The sequence below is a fragment of the Zeugodacus cucurbitae genome, chromosome 3 (genome assembly GCF_028554725.1).
Source record: "Zeugodacus cucurbitae isolate PBARC_wt_2022May chromosome 3, idZeuCucr1.2, whole genome shotgun sequence".
Lineage (NCBI taxonomy): Eukaryota > Metazoa > Arthropoda > Insecta > Diptera > Tephritidae > Zeugodacus > Zeugodacus cucurbitae.
The window spans coordinates 72652071-72672457 of NC_071668.1; the positions used below are offsets into that span (position 1 = coordinate 72652071).

Here is a 20387-nt window from a genome sequence, read left to right on the forward strand (position 1 = left end):
AAAATAATATTTAAACTATTTATTATGAATTCCAGAACACTTTGGCAACACAGAATTTTTCTGCAGATGTCTGGAGTGAAAGAGTGGAAGTAAACATCTATTGGAATTTCTTCCGTAACAAACGCATACATATAGCGAATAATAGTAGTTTCCTACGATTCTCAGAGGCATGATGGGTAGATCATACATATGACGATAACATTTTAGCATTGACAACATCTAAAGTTGATAGTCATATACAATATTAAAGTTTATAGATACTAAAATGGAAACTAGTCTAAATTTATCCACCGTGGAACTCCACATGACCTAAATTGAAGTAATGAGTTTTTGATTTTTGTATTTTGAAGATTTTTTGATGGAAGCCTTTGTGCGTTAAATTTCAACAAGGTTACTATAAATGATAGATTATTTTTTAATTAATTTATTTTAATCAAGTATTAAACTATCATCCGTGAAATAAATCTCCAAATAAATTATTTTTATCATTGGCAATAAAATTTTTAATTATTTTTATTCAATAAAAGAGTATATTATTTACACATTGTATATAATGGAATTTAATTTTAGCTATTGAATTTCAAAGATAATCGTATTTATTGTTTCTACAATAAGTATATACATAAATTCTAATTTTTAATTATTCACTATTGTGCATATCATATTGTAGTCATATATGTACAACAAATTTTTATTATACCTATATATATGTTTATAATCATTATTTATTCAAGCGTTAGTCCAGTTTATTTCTTCTGCTGCTGCGGTTTTGTTTTCACAAGCAAAAATATTTAACACATTTTTTATGCTTTCATTTGTTGTTGTTCATAAAATAAAATAAAATAAAATAAAATTAAATTAAATTAAATTAAATTAAATTTAATTAAATTAAATTAAATTAAACTAAATTAAATTAAATTAAATTAACTTAAATTAAATTAAATAAATAAGAAATTAAATTAAATACAAGAAAAATAAAATAATAAAATTAAGTGAAATAAAATAAATACTTAATTTAATTAAAATAAAATAAAATAAAATAAAATTAAATTAAATTAAACTAAATTAAACTAAATTAAATTAAATTAAATTAAATTAAATTAAATTAAATTAAATTAAATTAAATTAAATTAAATTAAATTAAATTAAATTAAATTATATTAAATTAAATTAATTAAAATAATAAATTTAAGTGAAATAAAATAAAATAAAATAAAATTAAATTAAATTAAATTAAATTAAATTAAATTAAATTAAGTTAAATTAAATTAAATTAAATTAAATTAAAATAAAATAGAATAAAATTAAATTAAATTAAATTAAATTAAATTAAATTAAATAATAAAATTAAGTAAAATAAAAAAAATAAAATAAAATAAAATAAATTTAAATTAAATTAAATAATTATTAATATTATAAATAAATATAAAAATATTAAAAATGTTTTAATCACAAATTTATATTTTCTTTAGTGACATCACAATCAACTTGTTTTTGTTATTAGTCTTGTAAAAATACTAATTTTAATATAATCACATTAATAAGCTTCAAAACGTTAAATAACTTTGCTTAATTAATTAAGCTATTAAGCTGTTTAGCCATTGAAAGAAGCTAGAACTCAAAGTAATTCACAAAATTAATAAATTGATTTAAGTAAATTATTTCATTAAGTATTGTATCACCAGATATACATACAGTAGATAGAAAAGTTACGCTTCAAGCTTATTTACAAGCACATATTAATATTATTATATTATATAACAGTACTCATATCTCATATCTGTGTATTCATATAATTAGTTTTATACTTAATTACTTGTACTTAACTACATTAAAACACTACTTAATTGTACAATATTATGTTCAATAAATATCAAATATTTAGAGTTTATGCCAAAAACCGTTATTACTAATCACATTTGAAGCTTCAAAAAACATCACATTGATAAAAATGTTGCTTAAAACTGCCTAAAATTACAAGAAAAAGCTATAGCACAGCAATTGTTTGTTTTGATTTTCACTTCAATGCAAATTCGAAGAGTTCTTATAACGAATGGTCGGAAAACGGAAGTGTTGAAAAGCAAAGCACTAACTAATGAGTATATATTACTTATATTCAGTAATTATTTGCCAACTGACGTAGAAATACATAAATATAACTGTGATACATGCAGCTTTATAGGTGAGACGCTTACGAGGCTGTGCCAAAAGCTCGCCGTTGTACGCGCACGCGACGTATGGGTCATCATAGCTGTTCGTTGCCAATATGCGTTGTGTCGGTTGGTAGCGAGTGAGTCTAAAAGAGTTCGTAAAAACTGCATAAGGGAACTGTATATAATCAATGGAAGGATGTTTGGTTTGGCAACGTTGCAAGGATAAGCAAACGGTTTATTGAAAACGAAAGCAAAAAGTGAAAATAAAAAAGTGCAGTTGCCAGATTGTCATAAACCCGAAAATGTGGTCAAGTGTTTTTTGGTTGCCAATAATTAAGAGTTTTTTTCGCTTTGCGCTGTGCATTAGTATATCCAATATATGCAATTTTATTTGTTAGTGTGTTGTTCTATTTGTCATAAATAATTTTTTATTTTCTTGTTTTTTTTTTTAATTTTTCACGCATATTCCGCTTTTATACCAACTACCTGCAATGCCACACGCTTGTGATGCATCGATGAATTCGATGAGGATTTGCCTTTGCCCTTCTTCCACGAGCAGAGCAACAGCTCCTTCATGCCTTTGCGAAAATTGCGACTTAGAAAGGCGTAGAGCAGCGGATTAATGCCCGAATTGAAGTAGGTGACGAGAAAGGTGAGCGGTGTGAGTAGCGCATTAAAATTCGAGTCACCGCGATATGAACGTGACCTGTTTGAATAAATACAATAGGAGAAAGACATTTTTAGCAATAGGCAGAATTGTAAATTCCATTTAAGTGTAGGTAAATAACGAAAATGTATGCATGAGTGTGAGCGGAGGTGATAATATCTTGTGATTGAAAATTCAAAATGTATATATAAATATGAGAAAATGTGTATGAGGGTAAGTAATATACAATATATATATATATATTTGGCGTAGGATCCGCTTTAAGCGATTATAGCCGAATCCACCAGAGCGCGCCACTCATTCCTCCTTTTTGCTTTTTGGCGCCAACTGGAAACACCAAGTGAAGCCAGGTCACATTGCACTTGGTCTTTCCACCGGAGTGGAGGTCGTCCCCTTCCGCGGCTTCCTCCAGCGGGTACTGCATCGAATACTTTCAGAGCTGGAGTGTTTTCTTCCATCCGTACAACATGACCCAGCCAGCGTAGCCGCTGTCTTTTTATTCGCTGAACTATGTCAATGTCGTCGTATAAATCGTACAGCTCATCGTTCCATCGTCTGCGGTATTCGCCGTTGCCAATGTTTAGAGGACCATAAATCTTGCGCAAAACCTTTCTCTCGAAAACCCCAAGAGTCGTCTCATCGGATGTTGTCATCGTCCACGCTTCAGCGCCATACATCAGGACGGGAATAATGAGCGACTTATAGAGTTTGATTTTGGTTCGTCGAGAGAGGACTTAACTTTTCAATTGCCTACTCAGTCCAAAGTAGCACCTGTTGGCAAGAGTGATTCTGCGTTGGATTTCAAGGCTAACATTGTTGGTGTTGTTAATGCTGGTTCCCAGATAAACGAAATTATCTACAACTTCAAAGTTATGACTGTCAACAGTGACGTGGGAGCCAAGACGCGAGTGCGCTGACTGTTTGTTTGATGACAGGAGATATTTTGTCTTGTCCTCATTCTCCACCAGACCCATACGCTTCGCTTCTTTATCTAGTCTGGAAAACGCAGAACAAACGGCGCGGTTGTTGCTTCCGATGATATCAATATCATCGGCATACGCCAGGAGCTGTACACTCTTGTAGAAGATTGTACCCTCTCTATTTAGTTCTGCAGCTCGTATTATTTTTTCCAGCAATAGATTGAAGAAGTCGCACGATAGTGAGTCACCCTGTCTGAAGCCTCGTTTGGTATCGAACGGCTCGGAGAGGTCCTTCCCGATCCTGACGGAGCTTTTGGTGTTGCTCAACGTCAGCTTACATAGCCGTATTAGTTTTGCAGGGATACCAAATTCAGACATCGCGGCATAAAGGCAGCTCCTTTTCGTGCTATCGAAGGCAGCTTTAAAATCGATAAAAAGATGGTGAGTATCGATTCTTCTCTCTCGGGTCTTTTCCAAGATTTGGCGCATGGTGAACATCTGGTCCATTGTGGATTTTCCAGGTCTAAAGCCACACTGATAAGGTCCAATCAGTTCGTTGACGGTGGACTTTAGTCTTTCACACAATACGCTCGACAAAACCTTATATGCGATATTGAGGAGACTTATACCACGGTAGTTGGCGCAGATTGTGGGGTCTCCCTTCTTATGGATTGGGCAGAGCACACTAAGATTCCAATCGTCAGGCATGCTTTCTTCCGACCATATTCTACAAAGAAGCTGATGCATGCACCTTATCAGTTCTCCGCCGTATTTGAATAGCTCGGCCGGTAATCCATCGGCCCCCGCCGCTTTGTTGTTAGATAGATACATAGGTCGACTATAAAGGCAAGCCGAAAGGGTATTGTCGCTGTATTGTTAAAATTGGTGACCCCGTAACGCTATACCTGCAACTTAGTTAACTTTTCAAGCAATTTCGATCTTTCAAACAAAATCAAAGTTGAAATAATGTGACCCCTATAACAATACAACCTAATCTAACAACAGCATTTATCTGACAAATTCATCGTATTAGAATCAACCTGCACCTCAGAAATGTAATCCATGAAATCCGTCGTCAGATTACTCTAAGCCAAAAATATATATTGTTCCTGTTCGCTTTTGTCCAGCTTTCGTTATATCAAGCTCGAAACATCTTGGATGAACCCCTTCTGGCAACCGTGCGAATTTCTTGGAATCAAAACTAACCTCCTCAATCGGTTAAGTATAGCTTCAAGGTTGCATTGATGCATGAAGTTCTTTTCATCCATACTTACACGGATACATAGAACCGGCGTTTCAACTATCTAATTACGATCACCGTGATCTCGATCTCATTCTCATGAATCTGTTTCAAAACCTAACCTAACACAGCTAAAACCTGACTGAACAGATGCACTAAAAATGAAATCCTCTCTCGATGAGCACACACAGTATACGAGTATAAGTTATCTAACATTCTCTCTTCAATTTTGTTCGAATATTTCTCTCTTTTTTCACTAAACTACCTTTGAAAACATTTCATAATTTATTTAATTATTTATTTCACGTCAACAGCTTGCTCCACCCATCTCAGAAAGAATATAACATAAGAAGTGCTAAGTATATCTATCAATACTTTGTCAATGTGAGAGATCAAAAGTTTGCTTTGCCATTGGCAATTTAGGTATGACAGCTGCAAAAAGTTCGACCAATACTTTAGAAATGCAATTTCGCAAGTAAAATGTTGCAGAAAAGCACATACTCATTCGGAGAAGCATTCACACATTCTAAAAGCAATAGAAAGTTCTGCTGAAAGTTACCACGCACAGTTTTGCCATTCCCATAGCTTTTTTATAGCATGAACTTATAACTTGAATAAAAAATGATTTGTTTGTTAAAATTTTTAGAAAAAAGTAGAATAGTAATACCTATATAGTGTATATAAAATATAAAATAAATAAATATATTAAAAATATTAAAATAAAAAATTAATAAAATAAATATACTTAATACTCTCTAAAAATGTAATTAACTTTCATAGTTAACGTTCAAAAATTACTAGTTTCAGGATATAGAGGGAGGGTATGCCATTTATTATATCCGTAAGAAAATCTTAAATAAATTATACAGTTATTGACGGACATCCACTTCGCTTCGTTCAAACTGTCAATGAGCGTCCGACATGAAAAAATATGGCATTGGTTGACCGCTGAAGTCTAAAGTTCAAAAGGAGTCAACTTTTGACTTATTTTTTTGAGGTTATTTGAAAAGCAAAATGTTTCTTGGAATATTAGCGTGCTCAAGGCAAAAACTTGTGCTGGAGCCTTACTATACCGGCGCAGATGGTCGAAAAAGTAATGAAAAATAACAAAATGAGTCAAGAAAGTGGCCACACGAAAAATTTTCAATTGAACTATAAATTTCAAATAAATTACAGTAAAACCTGTCTAAGCTAGACACCTACGGTTCAGTACTTTTTGTACAAGTTACGTTTGTACTATATTATGTTTGTACAGAACATTTTGTCCAATTTCAGCGAGTGTCCAAATTATAAGGGTGTCCAACTTTACAGGTTTTACTGCATAATATATTTAAATAAAAGTACTTTTCTCTGTGATGGGGTCATATGTAGAAATTGACGCAAGCGAGGAAAGTTTCTGACTGCCATTCACTTGGGAGTGGCTAGGAAAGATCCTTTTGCATGTGGCTCAAACAGCTCAAGACTTCCGGTTTCAGACCAAGTATCCTCTGGGTAGCCAACAGACATCCTTAGGGAGGCGAGCTAAAGTGGGAACGCGAAGCGCGTAGGATTTGGGACCCACCACATAAAAAACCTCCCTAAAGAAAGATCAATCAGAGCCTTGTGTGAAACTAAATATCGTACATAATAAGAAAGTAGAAAATTTTTGGTTAAAAAAATATAAGTTAAACTTCCAATTTACGAATTGAAAATCCTTTTACAATATAGTATAAATAAACACTTATTTGCTTACAACCTGAAAGCAAGACAACCAGCTTCATGTGTGTTGCAGAGGTATCTAATATTTAGATGTCCTTTCTATTATGTCAGAAAACCATTTCCCTTCTAAACCTTCAAATAAAAACACATAAAAGTTAAAAAAAAAATATTTAAAAACACACTGAAAACAAACTTGTTTTCTCAAGTACACTCAGTGTAACCAAATACTATTTCAAATTCGTACAAAACACATATCACCTTTTAGCTTTATGTCACTCTAAAAATAACCATATAGTTACGTTAAAAGCCACCCACTACCGCAACGGTCTCGCTTTTAAACTATCTTTGCTTTTCATTTCGTGCTAAAAACTTTTTGTAGAAGTAGAATTCGCAGCCAGAGTCACTTTCCACTAACAGAAATGAAATAAACAATTTTCCACATTTTTCTCACACACATACTCTACACACTCTACCAAAGTTATTGCGTCACGCAGCACATTCTTCGCATGCATTTAGAGTGAGTTTAGCTTTGTAAGTTACCTTTTACATTCACTTGAGTGTGGGTGCAACTTGGTTGCATGAAATGTGTGTGTATGTATGTGTTGGAGAATTAAAAGTTACGTGATCTTATCAAAAGGCCAAGCATTAGTTTACTGTGGTATTTATTTTCTATTTTTGGTTTATATTAACTGTCTTCATTTTTGGCGTTATTCATTCTGGTTACAACTTTCTCTTTTAAATGTAGTGGTAGGAAGATTTGATTAATTTTGTGGTACGTGTCAACACTGGTTAGAGGACTTTTCTACTTTGACTTTGACTTCTAAAGTTCTAACAGAGTTAGAAGTATGCCACATAAATTTGTAAAATCTACAGATTAAAGTGACTCTCTATAATATCCTACCACGTGATCGAAAAGTTACCACATTTTATTTAAATATCCCAGTATCTATAGAAGAAGGGTATTTATTTATAGAACTTTTTGATGTTGCTAACTCTATAAACTCAGTTAGTGGTTCTAGTAATGCAACGAAGAAAGTTTTGCTATGAAAGATCTATAAATCTGTCTAAGCGAGTATCGGGAGAGGGCTGACTGTCCTGAGAACAAATTTTTGGCATCTACTTTTTATTAAGGAAATTTTATATTAACTCAAAAAGCTCGGTAATACTGAAGACCTAAACAAACAAAGTGGTTCCATAAAAAAAAAATTACATAATCATGTGTCGAGTAAATGCTGTGAGCGAGATTTATTTGGCAGAGAGAGAAGAGGTAAATGATGAGTATGAGTGATTAGACAGTCATAACTTCGTCGTAAGTTGTTGATAATTTCGTATAACTGGGACTTAGCATCAACAACACCAACAATGTCAGCCTCGAAATCCAGTGCAGAATCTCTCTTGCCAACAGGTGCTGCTTTGGACTGAGTAGGCTATTGAAAAATAAAGTCACCTCTCGACGAACCAAAATCATTGAACAGTAAAGTCCTCTCTCGACGAACCAAAAAAAAATCTGCTTTATGGTGCAGAAGCTTGGACGATGTCAACATCAGATGAGACAACACTAGGAGTTTTCGAGAGGAAAATTTTGCGCAAGATTTATGGTCCTCAGAACATTGGCAACGACGAATAGTTCAGCGAATAAAAAGACAGCGGCTACGCTGGCTATGTCATGTTGTCCGTATGGACGAAAACACTCCAGCTCTGAAAGTGTTCGATGGATGTTCCAACGGAGGAAGCCGCGGAAGGGGAAGGCCTCCACTCCGTTGGAGGGACCAGGTGGAGAGCGGTCTGGTTACACTTGGAATCTCCAACTTGCGCCGAACTGCGAAGAAAAGAGAGAAGTGGCGCGCTATCATCGATTCGGCTATAACCGGCTAAACGGTTTCAACGCCAATCACATACATACATGAGTGATTAGGGTACTATATATGTATGTTAGCAGCTATATTGTATGAAATTTCCAATCCAACGAATAAGATATCGAAATGTCACTTGAAAGGAACAATTTTTATGGACGAGTTTGGGTTTGATAGGGTTTTTAGATTTGGTAATAATAAGGCGACTAGATCGAAAGTCTTTCAACTGTTCTAATGTTTTTTGAATCAAAATAATAAAACAATGCCAAGATTTGGAAAACGAAGATGGACCATATATATGACCTAAAGGTACTGGAAATTGATTAAAAAAAAATGTTAAAAATAAGTCCAATATGAAAAAATTGCCGATGAAAGTCTAAAGTTTTCTAAAAATTTGAATTCAATTCTAGTTAAGAAACCCCTCATAATATAAAATTTGCATGCAAAAATATATCAAAAACTACATCAGTCTTTTGAAGGTGGCTTAAGAACTGCAAGTGTCTTAAATTTTTGCAAATGACAATAAGAAATTTATCTCTTAGAAGAAGAAAAATACAGTTCTGCATAATTCTCATAACCGAACTGCTTTTAGTAACCTTATAGAAACGACTAAAGAAGAAATTTTAAAGCTAAAATTTTTGTTTAATTCTTCGAAATTGTTTACGTAGTTGAATACACTAAACCTCAGCAGATTTTAATTGCAGCTAATTAACAATTTAAATACCTAAAGCAATAAGGAAATTTAAACGGAAATTCAACTCATTAAATGTTTAAATTCCACAGCATAAAACACAACACAAAATTCACATGCAGAAATACATACACCGACATCTTTCACTTGACTTTTGTTGCAGCTATGCCGTCCCAATTCCCCAAGATTTTCAAAATTTCATTTTTGCATTTTCACTTAACTCAATGCTGCATTTACTCCCCCTCTCACACTCCCTCACCATTTCTCTAACAGCCATACTATGTTCATGCTCACTCGACCAACTTGCCGGCGTCGCTCCAGCAATTTTCAATTTAGACGCAATGGCACTAAAGTGCGTTTTTCTATAATTTACTTCAAATCTCAAATGCCCTCAAAATGCACTTTTTCCTAAGCACACCTGAAAACTTAACAATTATGCAGCATTTTATGTGGAAGTACATGCTTAACTGTGTTTGTGTCTGCGAGTGGACATGTCGGACAAGGTGACTTATCCAAGAGCAGAAGCATTTGTGTTTTCTTTTCTTTTTTTTTTGGAAATAATGCTTGACAAGATTTGGAATTTAAAAAAATAAAAATATGATATGCTTCAGTATTTTCAGAAAAATTTATTTTTTGGAACATTTAAATCTAAAAGCTCTTTACAAACTAGATTTTTAATATTCGTTAATTTCCTTCTTTTCGAAAAAATATTTATCCAAGAATTTTTAGCAGATTTCTCCATATAAAGAACCGTCTTTAGCCTGAGTTTAACGACATTTTGAAGTATTTGTCAGAACATTAAGAATATATTTCCCTTCAAACTTTAAATAGCAAGTCTAACCTAGCTTGAATAATTAGGAGAGAGTTAGTATGGTCGACATGAAACTAAGAGGCGGATATTTGGATTATTCTAAAGGAACTGCAGATCTCACTCAAAATGTTTCAAAATGTATGATTTAACTTAAAGAATTATACACTAGTGTATGTGAACGGAAAGATTAAAATTAATGAGAAGCCTCTGGTTCTAGTTTATATTCCAGTCAAAATCATCATATCCACAAACAAGTACTCACATAATAATACTCACATGTCAAATGCCAAACAGTGAGCGTCGAACACAGGCGACTGTCAATGACGTGTCACACTTGCAACTTAATTGCGTGAAATTACCTGGTAATTAAATCCAATTACTCAGGTGTGAATCCAGCAAAAGCCAAACAAAAGCGGAAAACAAATACTAATAAACGAATAAATGAGTGAACGAATGAAAGAGTTAAAATAATGAAAGCGATGAAAGGTGAATAAATGAATGTGAAATTTACGAGGAACGGAAAAACGAAAGCGAATGAAAATAAACAAACGAAAACAAGCAAAAGCAACTGACATAAAAACTCGTTGAATATGATCAAATATATGCAATGAAAGAGTTTCACTCAAAAAACCGAAAAAGTGTATATTTTGAGCCAGTGTACAACAGTAGTAGGGTGAATAAATTAGCGCACGAAAAATACTTTTTTAAAGAGTTGGGAGAAATCAAGGAGGATTTAGTTTGGAAATTTATATAACACAGTCATTTATAAAAAAAAAATAAGAATAGAGAAAGTTTGACAGCTGACATCTGATTTCTCCCATTTTGAGAGTTCTGGTAGCAAACCATAGAAATTTACCTAATTTTTTAATCCTAAAACATAGATTAAGCAAAAAATAAAATTATAATATTTATTATATAAAAGAAATAATAAATGTTCTAAAGCATTTAAAACATAAAATTTACGAAAAAGCTTATTAAAAAACTTTTTAGGGGGTCTAAATAGATTGGACATTAACTTAATAATATATGATATTAAAAATATTTAAAAGCTAAAATAATTTATAATAAATAAAAATAAAAATTTCAAAAAATTAAAATTAAATACAAAAAAAGTTAAATAATAATATAAAAAAAATATATATTGATTTTAAAACTAAAATCTAAATGAAAAAGTACTAAATATTAGAAAATGTTTAAAGTCATTTTAAAATATTAAAAACAAAATTGAAAAAATATATAGGTTTTAATAGGTTTAAGTTTTTTTTGCTATAAAAACGGTTACAAAAGTCGATGAGCCTCAGCCGCACTTTTCTTGGAATTAAAAAACAAAACCAAAATTTCCCACAAATGTCGAGAATTCGGCTCAAAAAGTGACATTTTCAGTTGAGAATAAGTTTGGGATGCAAACAGATCTCTACAAATATTGTGTTGGGTTAATGTTGACACAAATGTCCAAGATCGATATAAAACGATTTCATCGATTTAATCGACCAGTGCTTGACCCTAGAGACATTTATTGGAAAACGGCGGAAGCAAAGTTGTAGACCTTATATTTCTTTAAAATAAATTAGTATTTTTGGAATAAAACACCGTAAAATTGTATGGATGAATTGAAGAAATTTTAATTATTAAAATAATTATAAACTATTAAAAAATTGTATGAAAAAATTTATAATATTAAAAAAATACGAATAATAAAAGAAAATGTATAGAAAATATATATGTTCATTTTATTATAACTTGTAATTTATTAAATTTTCTATTAATCATAACCATTATTATATTCATTCATGAAAAATAAATTTTCATTGTTATTCAACTATTAATTACGCTTTCTTCCACTTATTATCTTTCATCCATAAACCTTCATTAAACAGTTAATGAAACTGAAAATACGAAATCTTACAATATCTCAACGCGAAATTAAAAACTTGTACTGCACACAACAACATCCTCTGCAACCGCATTGCAGCGTGACCAGATTACAAACAAAAGTAAGTAAAATTGCGCAAATTTTCATTTGTCGCGCAACATTTCTTTCCTTCTCCCATTCATACGTACATTCATTTATGCATTTATTCGCTCATTTATACGAAGTAGCACACTTAGTCAGTCAGCCGTGAATACATTTCGCCAATGAAATGTGTGTGCTTCACTTCCGCGCCACAAGGAACAACAAAATGAGGAAGTAAACAACAGCAACAACAACACCATGGTGCAACTTGTGTATTTTTCATTGCACTCGCCGTCTTTCATTTACGGTAAAGCAAATACAAAAATTGCTCTTTCTCATTTGGTATGTTGCATTTGTTGTTGTTGTTATTTTCACCTGTTCACTTGTTTTCTGACTACAGCAAGTTGTCTTTATTTACAGTTCATTAATTATTTTGTCAACCCGTTTCATTTTCTGTCGGTTCTCTCTTTGGTTGTTTGCAACAATATATACCGTTTTGCTGGTTGTTTGTTGTTTTGTTATTATTTTCTCCACTCACTGCTTGTTGCTCTTATTCTCTGGCCACTCAATGTAACCCATTCATGAGTGTCATGTATATTTCTACGCTTCGTTGAATACAGTAAATACTTGATTAATATTTATAATCAAGAATTTAAGGTGCTTGAAGACATTTGGTTGGTATCTTTGGTATTATTTGATAAAATTAGCAGATAATTTTGAGAAAAGAAATTCATAAAAAATCATATTCATATTTTAATGCTATGGATATGATGGAATAAATATTTGCAAGATATCAGCGATGCCGCACAAAAATTTAATAATTTTGGGTTAAAGGGATTTCTTAACCTCAGCGGTGAAAACTTAATTTAACCGTTACTATTCTACACTGAAATCTCCAAATTTTGTTTACAACTTTATGGAGAGGATTCATATAAAACTCATATCTGGTAGGTGGCGCTCAGGTGCTAATATTGGTCTACAACTTTGCTTCCGCCGTTTTCCAATAGATGTCTCTAGGGTCAAGCACTGGTCGATTAAATCGATTAAATCGTTTTATATCGATCTTGGACATTTGTGTCAACATTAACCCAACACAATATTTGTAGAGATCTGTTTGCATCCCAAACTTATTCTCAACTGAAAATGTAATTTTTTGAGCCGAATTCTCAACATTTGCGGCAAATTTTGTTTTTCTTTTTTAATTCGAAGAAAAGTGCGGCTGAGGCTCATCGAATGCGTATCGGATACGTAAGGTGAGGCTGTCCTAAGTGAAAGAACATGTCGCGAATGGTTTCAACGTTTTAAGAATGGTGATTATGAAGTCGAAGAACGGCATGGTGGTACTCGACTGAAACCATCACAGGAGATCGATAACGAACGCAATTGATGCGTTTGAGCCGAGCACTAAAAGAAAAACGGCCACAGTACGAGGAAAGACACGATGAAGTCATTCTCCAGCATGACAATACTCGGACTCACGTCGCAAAGGTGGTCAAAAAATATTTTTAGACCCTGAAATGTGAGATCTTACCCCACCCGCCGTATTCTCCAGACGTTGCTCCATCCGATCGATGGCACACGGTCTAGCTAACGAGCACTTCAGTTCACGGAATACGTATGCTACCAGAAAGATGGTCAAAAGTAGTAGCTAGCGACGGCCAATATTTTAAATAACATTTTGCAAAGTTGTAGACCATAATAACGTAAATCCCGATTTAGGTACGATAGGCTAATATTTTCAATATGTTTTACTAACTCAAAAGAATTTAGTCCAACACCAATACTCATATTTATTACCCGATATAGGTCAGGAAGAACATTGCCTTATATTTTATGACATAATACTTTCCAAGATAAGCGATCGAAATCAGTGAGATCAATTAGTGAGAATGCTCTTTTCAAACTTCGAAGCAAAAGTAGAAATGTTTTGAAATTATTAGCTTTAGTCTCAGCGAGACGAGAACATGATTCACAATGATTCGAATTATTACGTCAGTTAGTTTATTCTAATTAGTCGATTGAAATTGCTTTTGGAAGAAGTATTTCAATCGTACTTGATTTGAGATAATAGAGAAGCAAGAATTTCGAGGAATGAAGATCTCTTGAAAGTCTATTCGGACTTCTCATAAGTATTTAAACTCTCCAGAATCTTCCAAGTTTTACTTGTAACCACTTTATTTAATTAAATAAATTTGCATAGTCTATGAATCATCAGAAAATATTATAAAGTGAATGAGTCTGCCTTCGTAACTCATGAGATTTACGCCAGATGGCTTCAGCCTTTACTTACTCACTTCTTAACATTGCGCATAGCTTTGAGTATTTATGGTAAAAATTAACTTTAATCACCAAAATGCCAAATTTTCTACTTCATTATATTCAATATTACGAAACTTGTCGCAAAACTGTACGAATTCATTAATCAGCCGAGGCTGGCAGGCAAGGAGTTACAAATTTGTTAGTGTACGCACAGTAATTTGTCTGCATTAGCATTTTTATCTGCTTAACTACACGAAGACAGCAGCAATTTATATTGCGCAATATTATATTCAACTTAAGAGCGCAGTGCAGCGCATAAATTTCGCATTAGCGCGCGCAAAAAAAAATATAAGAAACCTACCAATTTTTTGTCAAATGAACCGCAAAGTTGGTTTGTTGCACAATTCGCTGGTGTTTGGTATATATATGTATATAGAATATATATGTATGTATCAACTCACCAGTATTGCCACATTTTACGCGCATGATATGGCAAATTGCAGAGTGCAAAGGTTAATACGAAAATGATGAGCATGCGCACAACGCCACGCCTGGCACGCAACACATTGTTCGACGAGTGCGACATGTGGGCGACGCGCGTTCGCTGATGTGGATGCGGATGCGCCGATGTATGATGATGATGTTGCATAAAACTACTTTTATGTGTGCTATTCATGCTGCCACCGCTGATGCCACCACTACTACCGTTACCGTTATTATTGCTGCCGTTGCGGCATGCCGACACAATGGGGCGTTCGGAGTCGAGCGAAACCTGTAATTTGAGATTTGGTAGAGAATGCGATTTAGTAAATAAACTATAATTAAATTTGTGTACATAACTGTTAAATACATGCAATAAGAATATATATGTTTAATATATATATTCTTTATATTTTCTTAAAGTTTAATTTTGTCTTTAACGTAACAAACTCTCAAACTCCCATACTAATTGCCTTTCCGTAGTTCATGACTTCAGGAACTAATGTATGTATTTTTCCTCAAACTCACTTTAAAAAGCATAATGAGATGAATCTCAATTTCTATAATTTTTTAAGACTCAACCCACCTGACTGCCTTCGTACTGTCATGTTGTCGGTTCAGTAGAGAAATAAATATAGAAAAGAGAGAAAAATTAGGAGTTAATTTAGCAAGTAATAGTTAATAGAGATTAGTAAAAAATAAATTAAATTAATATAACTATATAAAAACGTATATGTATAATAACGTTTTTAGACAGGAGCTAATTGATCAATTAACCGGCCTCCGCTCAATTAAAACGCTTATTAAGATCGATTTACAATACAAAATAAAATCTACATTTATTTTGAATTGAATTTTAATCGACTTGAAAATCAAATGTAACTCTGCGACAAAGACGATATACGTTCTTTGTCTGCGATTGCCTGAATTTTTTGATAAAAAAGCTACGGTAGATGTCGCTGCTAAAAATATTAATCAGCTGTTGAAACTTACCAACTTCTTATGAAAAGCAAAAACAAAAATGTATAACAGCTGATCGGTTATCGAGTAGCCGACAGTGTGAAAAGCAAAAAAGAGTTTCTCAATAAAAATTTTAATTGATCAATTAATTTGGCTGCCTAAAAACGCTACAAATGTATTAAATTGTCTCAGTCTTCTTCCAGGAATGTAAAGGAATACAAGATGATTTTTAGAAATTTCATCTTTGCCAACAATCGTTTCATGTCTTCTGTCACTATCAAAGCTCATTAGTTTGGTATTTCATTTAACCAAGAATCATCTGACAAACGAACAACGCTTAGAAATTATTGAACTTTATTTTCAGACTCATTTCTCTGTTAAGAACGTTCATCGTGCTATTCTTCCATTTTATAGGTCTCTGTTAGTCCATTATGTAAAAAATTTTGCAGAAGGATTTGAGTTAGAAGTCTTTGAAAATACAGCCAGTGCAAATTGACCGAAGTGAAAATTTGTGTTCAGCATCGAAGCTCTTTTCTGGTTCAATGGATATCTGAACAAACAAAACTGCTGCCATTCGAGTGAAGACTAGTCAGAAACATTCAGTAAAAGTCACTGTTTGGTGTGGATTATAGGCTGGCGGCCTCATTGCACCGTATTTTGCTTCGAATATGATGCGAAACGTAATGCCACTGTGAATGGTGAGCGCTATCGTGCGATGATAACTATTTTTTGCATGATGTGTGGTTTCAACAAGACATTGGCACATGTCATCCGAATCAATGCACCTATTGAGAGGCGAGTTTCGTGAACAATTTATTTCGCGTTTAGGGTCTGTCAATCGGCCGTCTAGATCATGTGATTTAACGCCTATAGACTATTTGTATGGGGCACACTACCTCTAATAGTGAAAAAAGTAAAAAGCTAAAAATAATTTGACTATTTTAAAGCAATTTAACTTTGAAATTTTTATTTTTTATTTTATTCTCCGTTAAGAGAAAAAATAGTATGAACGTATAGGCATGGTATTTTTTTTTTTTTTTGGGAATATTCAACAGCATATTGTTAACAAGAAAGTGAATTACTAAATAAATTTAATTAAATGGAATTTTTTTTATTAAAAAAAAAATACACTTTCCAGGAATATTGTAATTTATTTATTATAAATTTTTATGAAACAAATTTTTCCTGCTAAAAATAAACATAAAATTGTGTTATTTTCTTTCTGATTATTCCATACCAACACATATTCCAAATTCGATTTTCATAAGAAACACACTTCCAATTAAAAATTATTAAACAAATTCTTAAAAGCAATAAATGCATAAAATTTAATTGGTTTATTAAATTTTTTCTTTCTCACTAATAGTTCATACAGTGCTTCCTTTGAACCATACAATGCACTTTAATGAGTTTTCAAAGAATTTCTATTACATGTGCAAGCTGCAAACTAGCGCTAAATCATTTTCAAAGAACTCAAATACCAATAATCCACACTCATAAAGCCGTTAATTGACTCAATTGTTTTATGCTTACTCGTATCAGCCATTTTGAAGTGAAAAATTCTGGCAGCCAACAAATTCTGCGAAATGATTTTTCACGAAAGCAGAGGAGGTGTCAATACACTGGAATTATGAACTTTCAGCTGAAAAGTACAAATACACATATGCCATATGGTATAAGAGTACTATATTTGTATGGGTGAGAACTAATATTGCATCGTCAGATTGAGTGTGGAAAAATGATGGAGTAATACCCCGTGGATATTTTTGGTCGAATCCGACCACTTGAGATATGCTTTATTACGAATTTTTAATTCGTCATTTATTACGATTCGTCTAGATTAATGTTGTCGCCTTTAAAATAGTCTCCATTCGATATATGAACTTATGCTAGTGCTTCTTCCAGTTGTCGAAACACCTCTCAAACTCGATTTGTGGAATAACCTTTGGCTCTTTCTGCCTTTTTTAGCCCTTTAACTGCATATTTATTTTTGGAAATAGGAGAAAGTCACTCTGCCTCCTGTCTGGTGAATATGGAGGCTGGGGCATCGTTTTGTTTTTATCTAAGAAATCACGAACAAATAAAGTAGTGTAAGCTTTTATTAAACGAAATTCGTCAAACTCATCAAAACAAGTCTGACCTTAGTGGCTGCTACAGACAAAGTAAGCAATGACTACAGCTAAAAATTTTATGGTAAATCAGGAGCATGTATATCAACAAAAAAATTTTGACAATTGAGCTCTCCACTAAAATTCCCGTTATTTTCTGAACACACCTCCTATGTGGTATCTGCTTTGTTCTTCCTACACGGCAAGTTGTTTGTTGAACAAGTTCGTGTAATGTTCGCGGAAGAAAGTTATTGACAGCCATCGTCTACTAAAGTGACAAATTCGAAAACAAGCTGGCGAATACAAACAACTGGATTTGGTTGGTCATTTGGGAATTTGAGTTAAGCTTAAAGTTGAGTTGGATTATACTTTTCATCAAAATATTTACTTGGAACGTTTACTGAAACTGTTTTGTATTAAATGAGCTTCATTTCAACCTGCAATGATTTTTAAAGGTAATTATAGCCTTAGTTTTTGATATTTTAGATAAATCATAATTATAATAATGAATATAAAAAAATTTAAAAAAATTGTCTACCAAAGTTAACTAAAATTAAAACATTTATGCCATGTCTGTATTCTAGTTCAATATAATCTAAGTTTACTCAACTTAACCTCACAAAGTCTAATAAAATTTGCATTTAACTTGTTGAAGTCTTATTTATTAAAATCTAGTCATAATCACCTCCGCAAATCCAACCAAATCTAATATTTATAACTTCAACTAACCTAATGTAACATCACTTACTTTTAAATAAACCACAACTAACCTTAATGCCTTTACGTTATACCTTTCTCTGAATTATAAATGCATTTAAATTTCAAAGTAGTAGAGATTTTTTTCTTTTATTCAACAATTTCACGCTTATCTTTAGCAAAATAGTTACTCTCACCGATTATCTGCTTTATTTATTTCACTCGCAATGAATTAAGAAAAACTTCTGAACTTTTCTCAGAAGTTTAACTGACGCGCACTCTCCCAGCGACGTCTACACTTTGAATTACTTTGAAGGCGTTGGAGTGGAAAGGTATAGAAAATAGTTGTGCGAAATGTTAAGCAAATATAGAGAAATTAAAGGAATTCTCAAAGTTAGTACGAGAAGAGCAACAAGCAAGTGTCACTGAAGAGTTAAAGCAAAATAAAAGATTAGGCCAATTAACAGCGCGGCAGAAGTGACAGAGAATTGTGCACTTGCTGAGGAGTGGAGGGATTGAGAGTTAGTTGTTCACGGGGCTTGGGAATAATTGTATAAAAGTGAAAATTATTGAGTTAGTTTTTAATGAGAAATAAAAAAGGAAACTTAATAATTAAATTTAGAAAAAATATATAAAAAAAATTGTTTACATAACGGTTGTTATGTCATAAATATTCAAAAAAACATATCTCAAAAACTACTCGACAGATTTCAATAGTATTCGGTACATAATACTTTCTAGACACACTAATGACACGGATGGAAAATGAGGCCACCTCATAACCCTGATGTTCCATTTCCGGTTCCGGAACAGCATATCCAGTTCCAGGCATCCCATATCCGGTTTTAAATTCACCATACCCGACCACTTTATATCCAGCTATCCCATATCCGGTTCCGGTTACCGCATAATTCCGGTTCCAGTAACACCATATCCGGTTCCGGTAACATCATTTCCGTATCCGCTTCCACATATCCTGCCACCTCATATCCGTTTCCGGGCATCCCATATCTGGTTTTGGATGCCCCATAGCCGACCACCGGTTACCCCATTTCTTTGAACCATTAATGAACTTAGCCTTTCCTCACTTGTTAATAAATAATATTTAATATAGAGCCTTTTCAACCACCAAACTTTAATTAGTGCAATCGATCGATTGCTTTTCGATTTCACTGACACACAGCCATTTTGGACAAGTTTCGAGACATTTCAACACTTAACACTTTATTGTCAATAGATTGAGAAGCCGAGCGCTGAAGAGTGCAGTGGCCACAAAAAACTTTCCAGGTCCATTACGAAGAGCATACCACAGGCTTCCGCACATAGATTTGCAACGAGACCACTCGGCATGGCTATCATTGCGGCAACGGTGGGCCACACCATGTTTGCGGTGTAGATTAGCTTCGGGCAGAAAGTTTCATCGAAAGAAAACAAGCAACTAACTTGCCACTTTGGTGCTACTCGTGAATTTCCCGTCATCCAAATGTGCAACTTGCGAAAGTTTCGCTTGATTTCCTTTCATTAGAAAAATGTAGTTTTAAGTGGTTGAGTGTGTGAGAGAGTATGAGCGTAAAGGAAGGCAGGCTTATGCGCAGATTTTGTGTTAAACTTTGTTTTTTGGTGTGAATCCAAAGTTTTCGGTAAATAAATTAGAAAAATAAATTTTTCATTTTTACCCTTTAGTTGCTCAGACATTTGGTAAATTTCTGTAAAATGATAAATGTGGCAATCTATTAAGCATTATAGTTGCACTACTTTTGCAAAGAGAAGTAGTAAGAAGGTTTTTGGCTAATTGCAAATTTTATTTGCTAAAAGTTTTGCTCACAAATAATAATTAAAAAAAAATAAATGGAAACGTAATTTCTTTTCCGCGCTAAATGCTCTCGTGGAAAGTTGG

The 20387-nt window shown here is 33.1% G+C and overlaps 1 protein-coding gene across 3 annotated transcripts in view; it reads right to left on the minus strand.

Moving 5' to 3' along the window:
- Positions 1 to 1610: 1610 nt before the first annotated feature.
- LOC105215935 (trissin receptor) overlaps positions 1611 to 20387 on the minus strand; it is a 68269-nt gene continuing 49492 nt past the window's right edge. Inside the window, exons 6-9 of one of the 3 annotated variants that reach the window (XM_054227222.1) lie at positions 15313 to 15327; positions 14708 to 15018; positions 2640 to 2859; positions 1611 to 2296 (exon numbers count right to left, since the gene is read on the minus strand). In XM_054227222.1, coding sequence (XP_054083197.1) covers positions 2246 to 2296; positions 2640 to 2859; positions 14708 to 15018; positions 15313 to 15327 — 597 coding nt within the window. In that variant the 3' untranslated portion in view covers positions 1611 to 2245. Of the gene's footprint in view, positions 2297 to 2636; positions 2860 to 14707; positions 15019 to 15312; positions 15328 to 20387 lie in introns of all 3 variants that reach the window. The other 2 variants (XM_054227221.1, XM_054227223.1) reach the window with 2 other exon arrangements.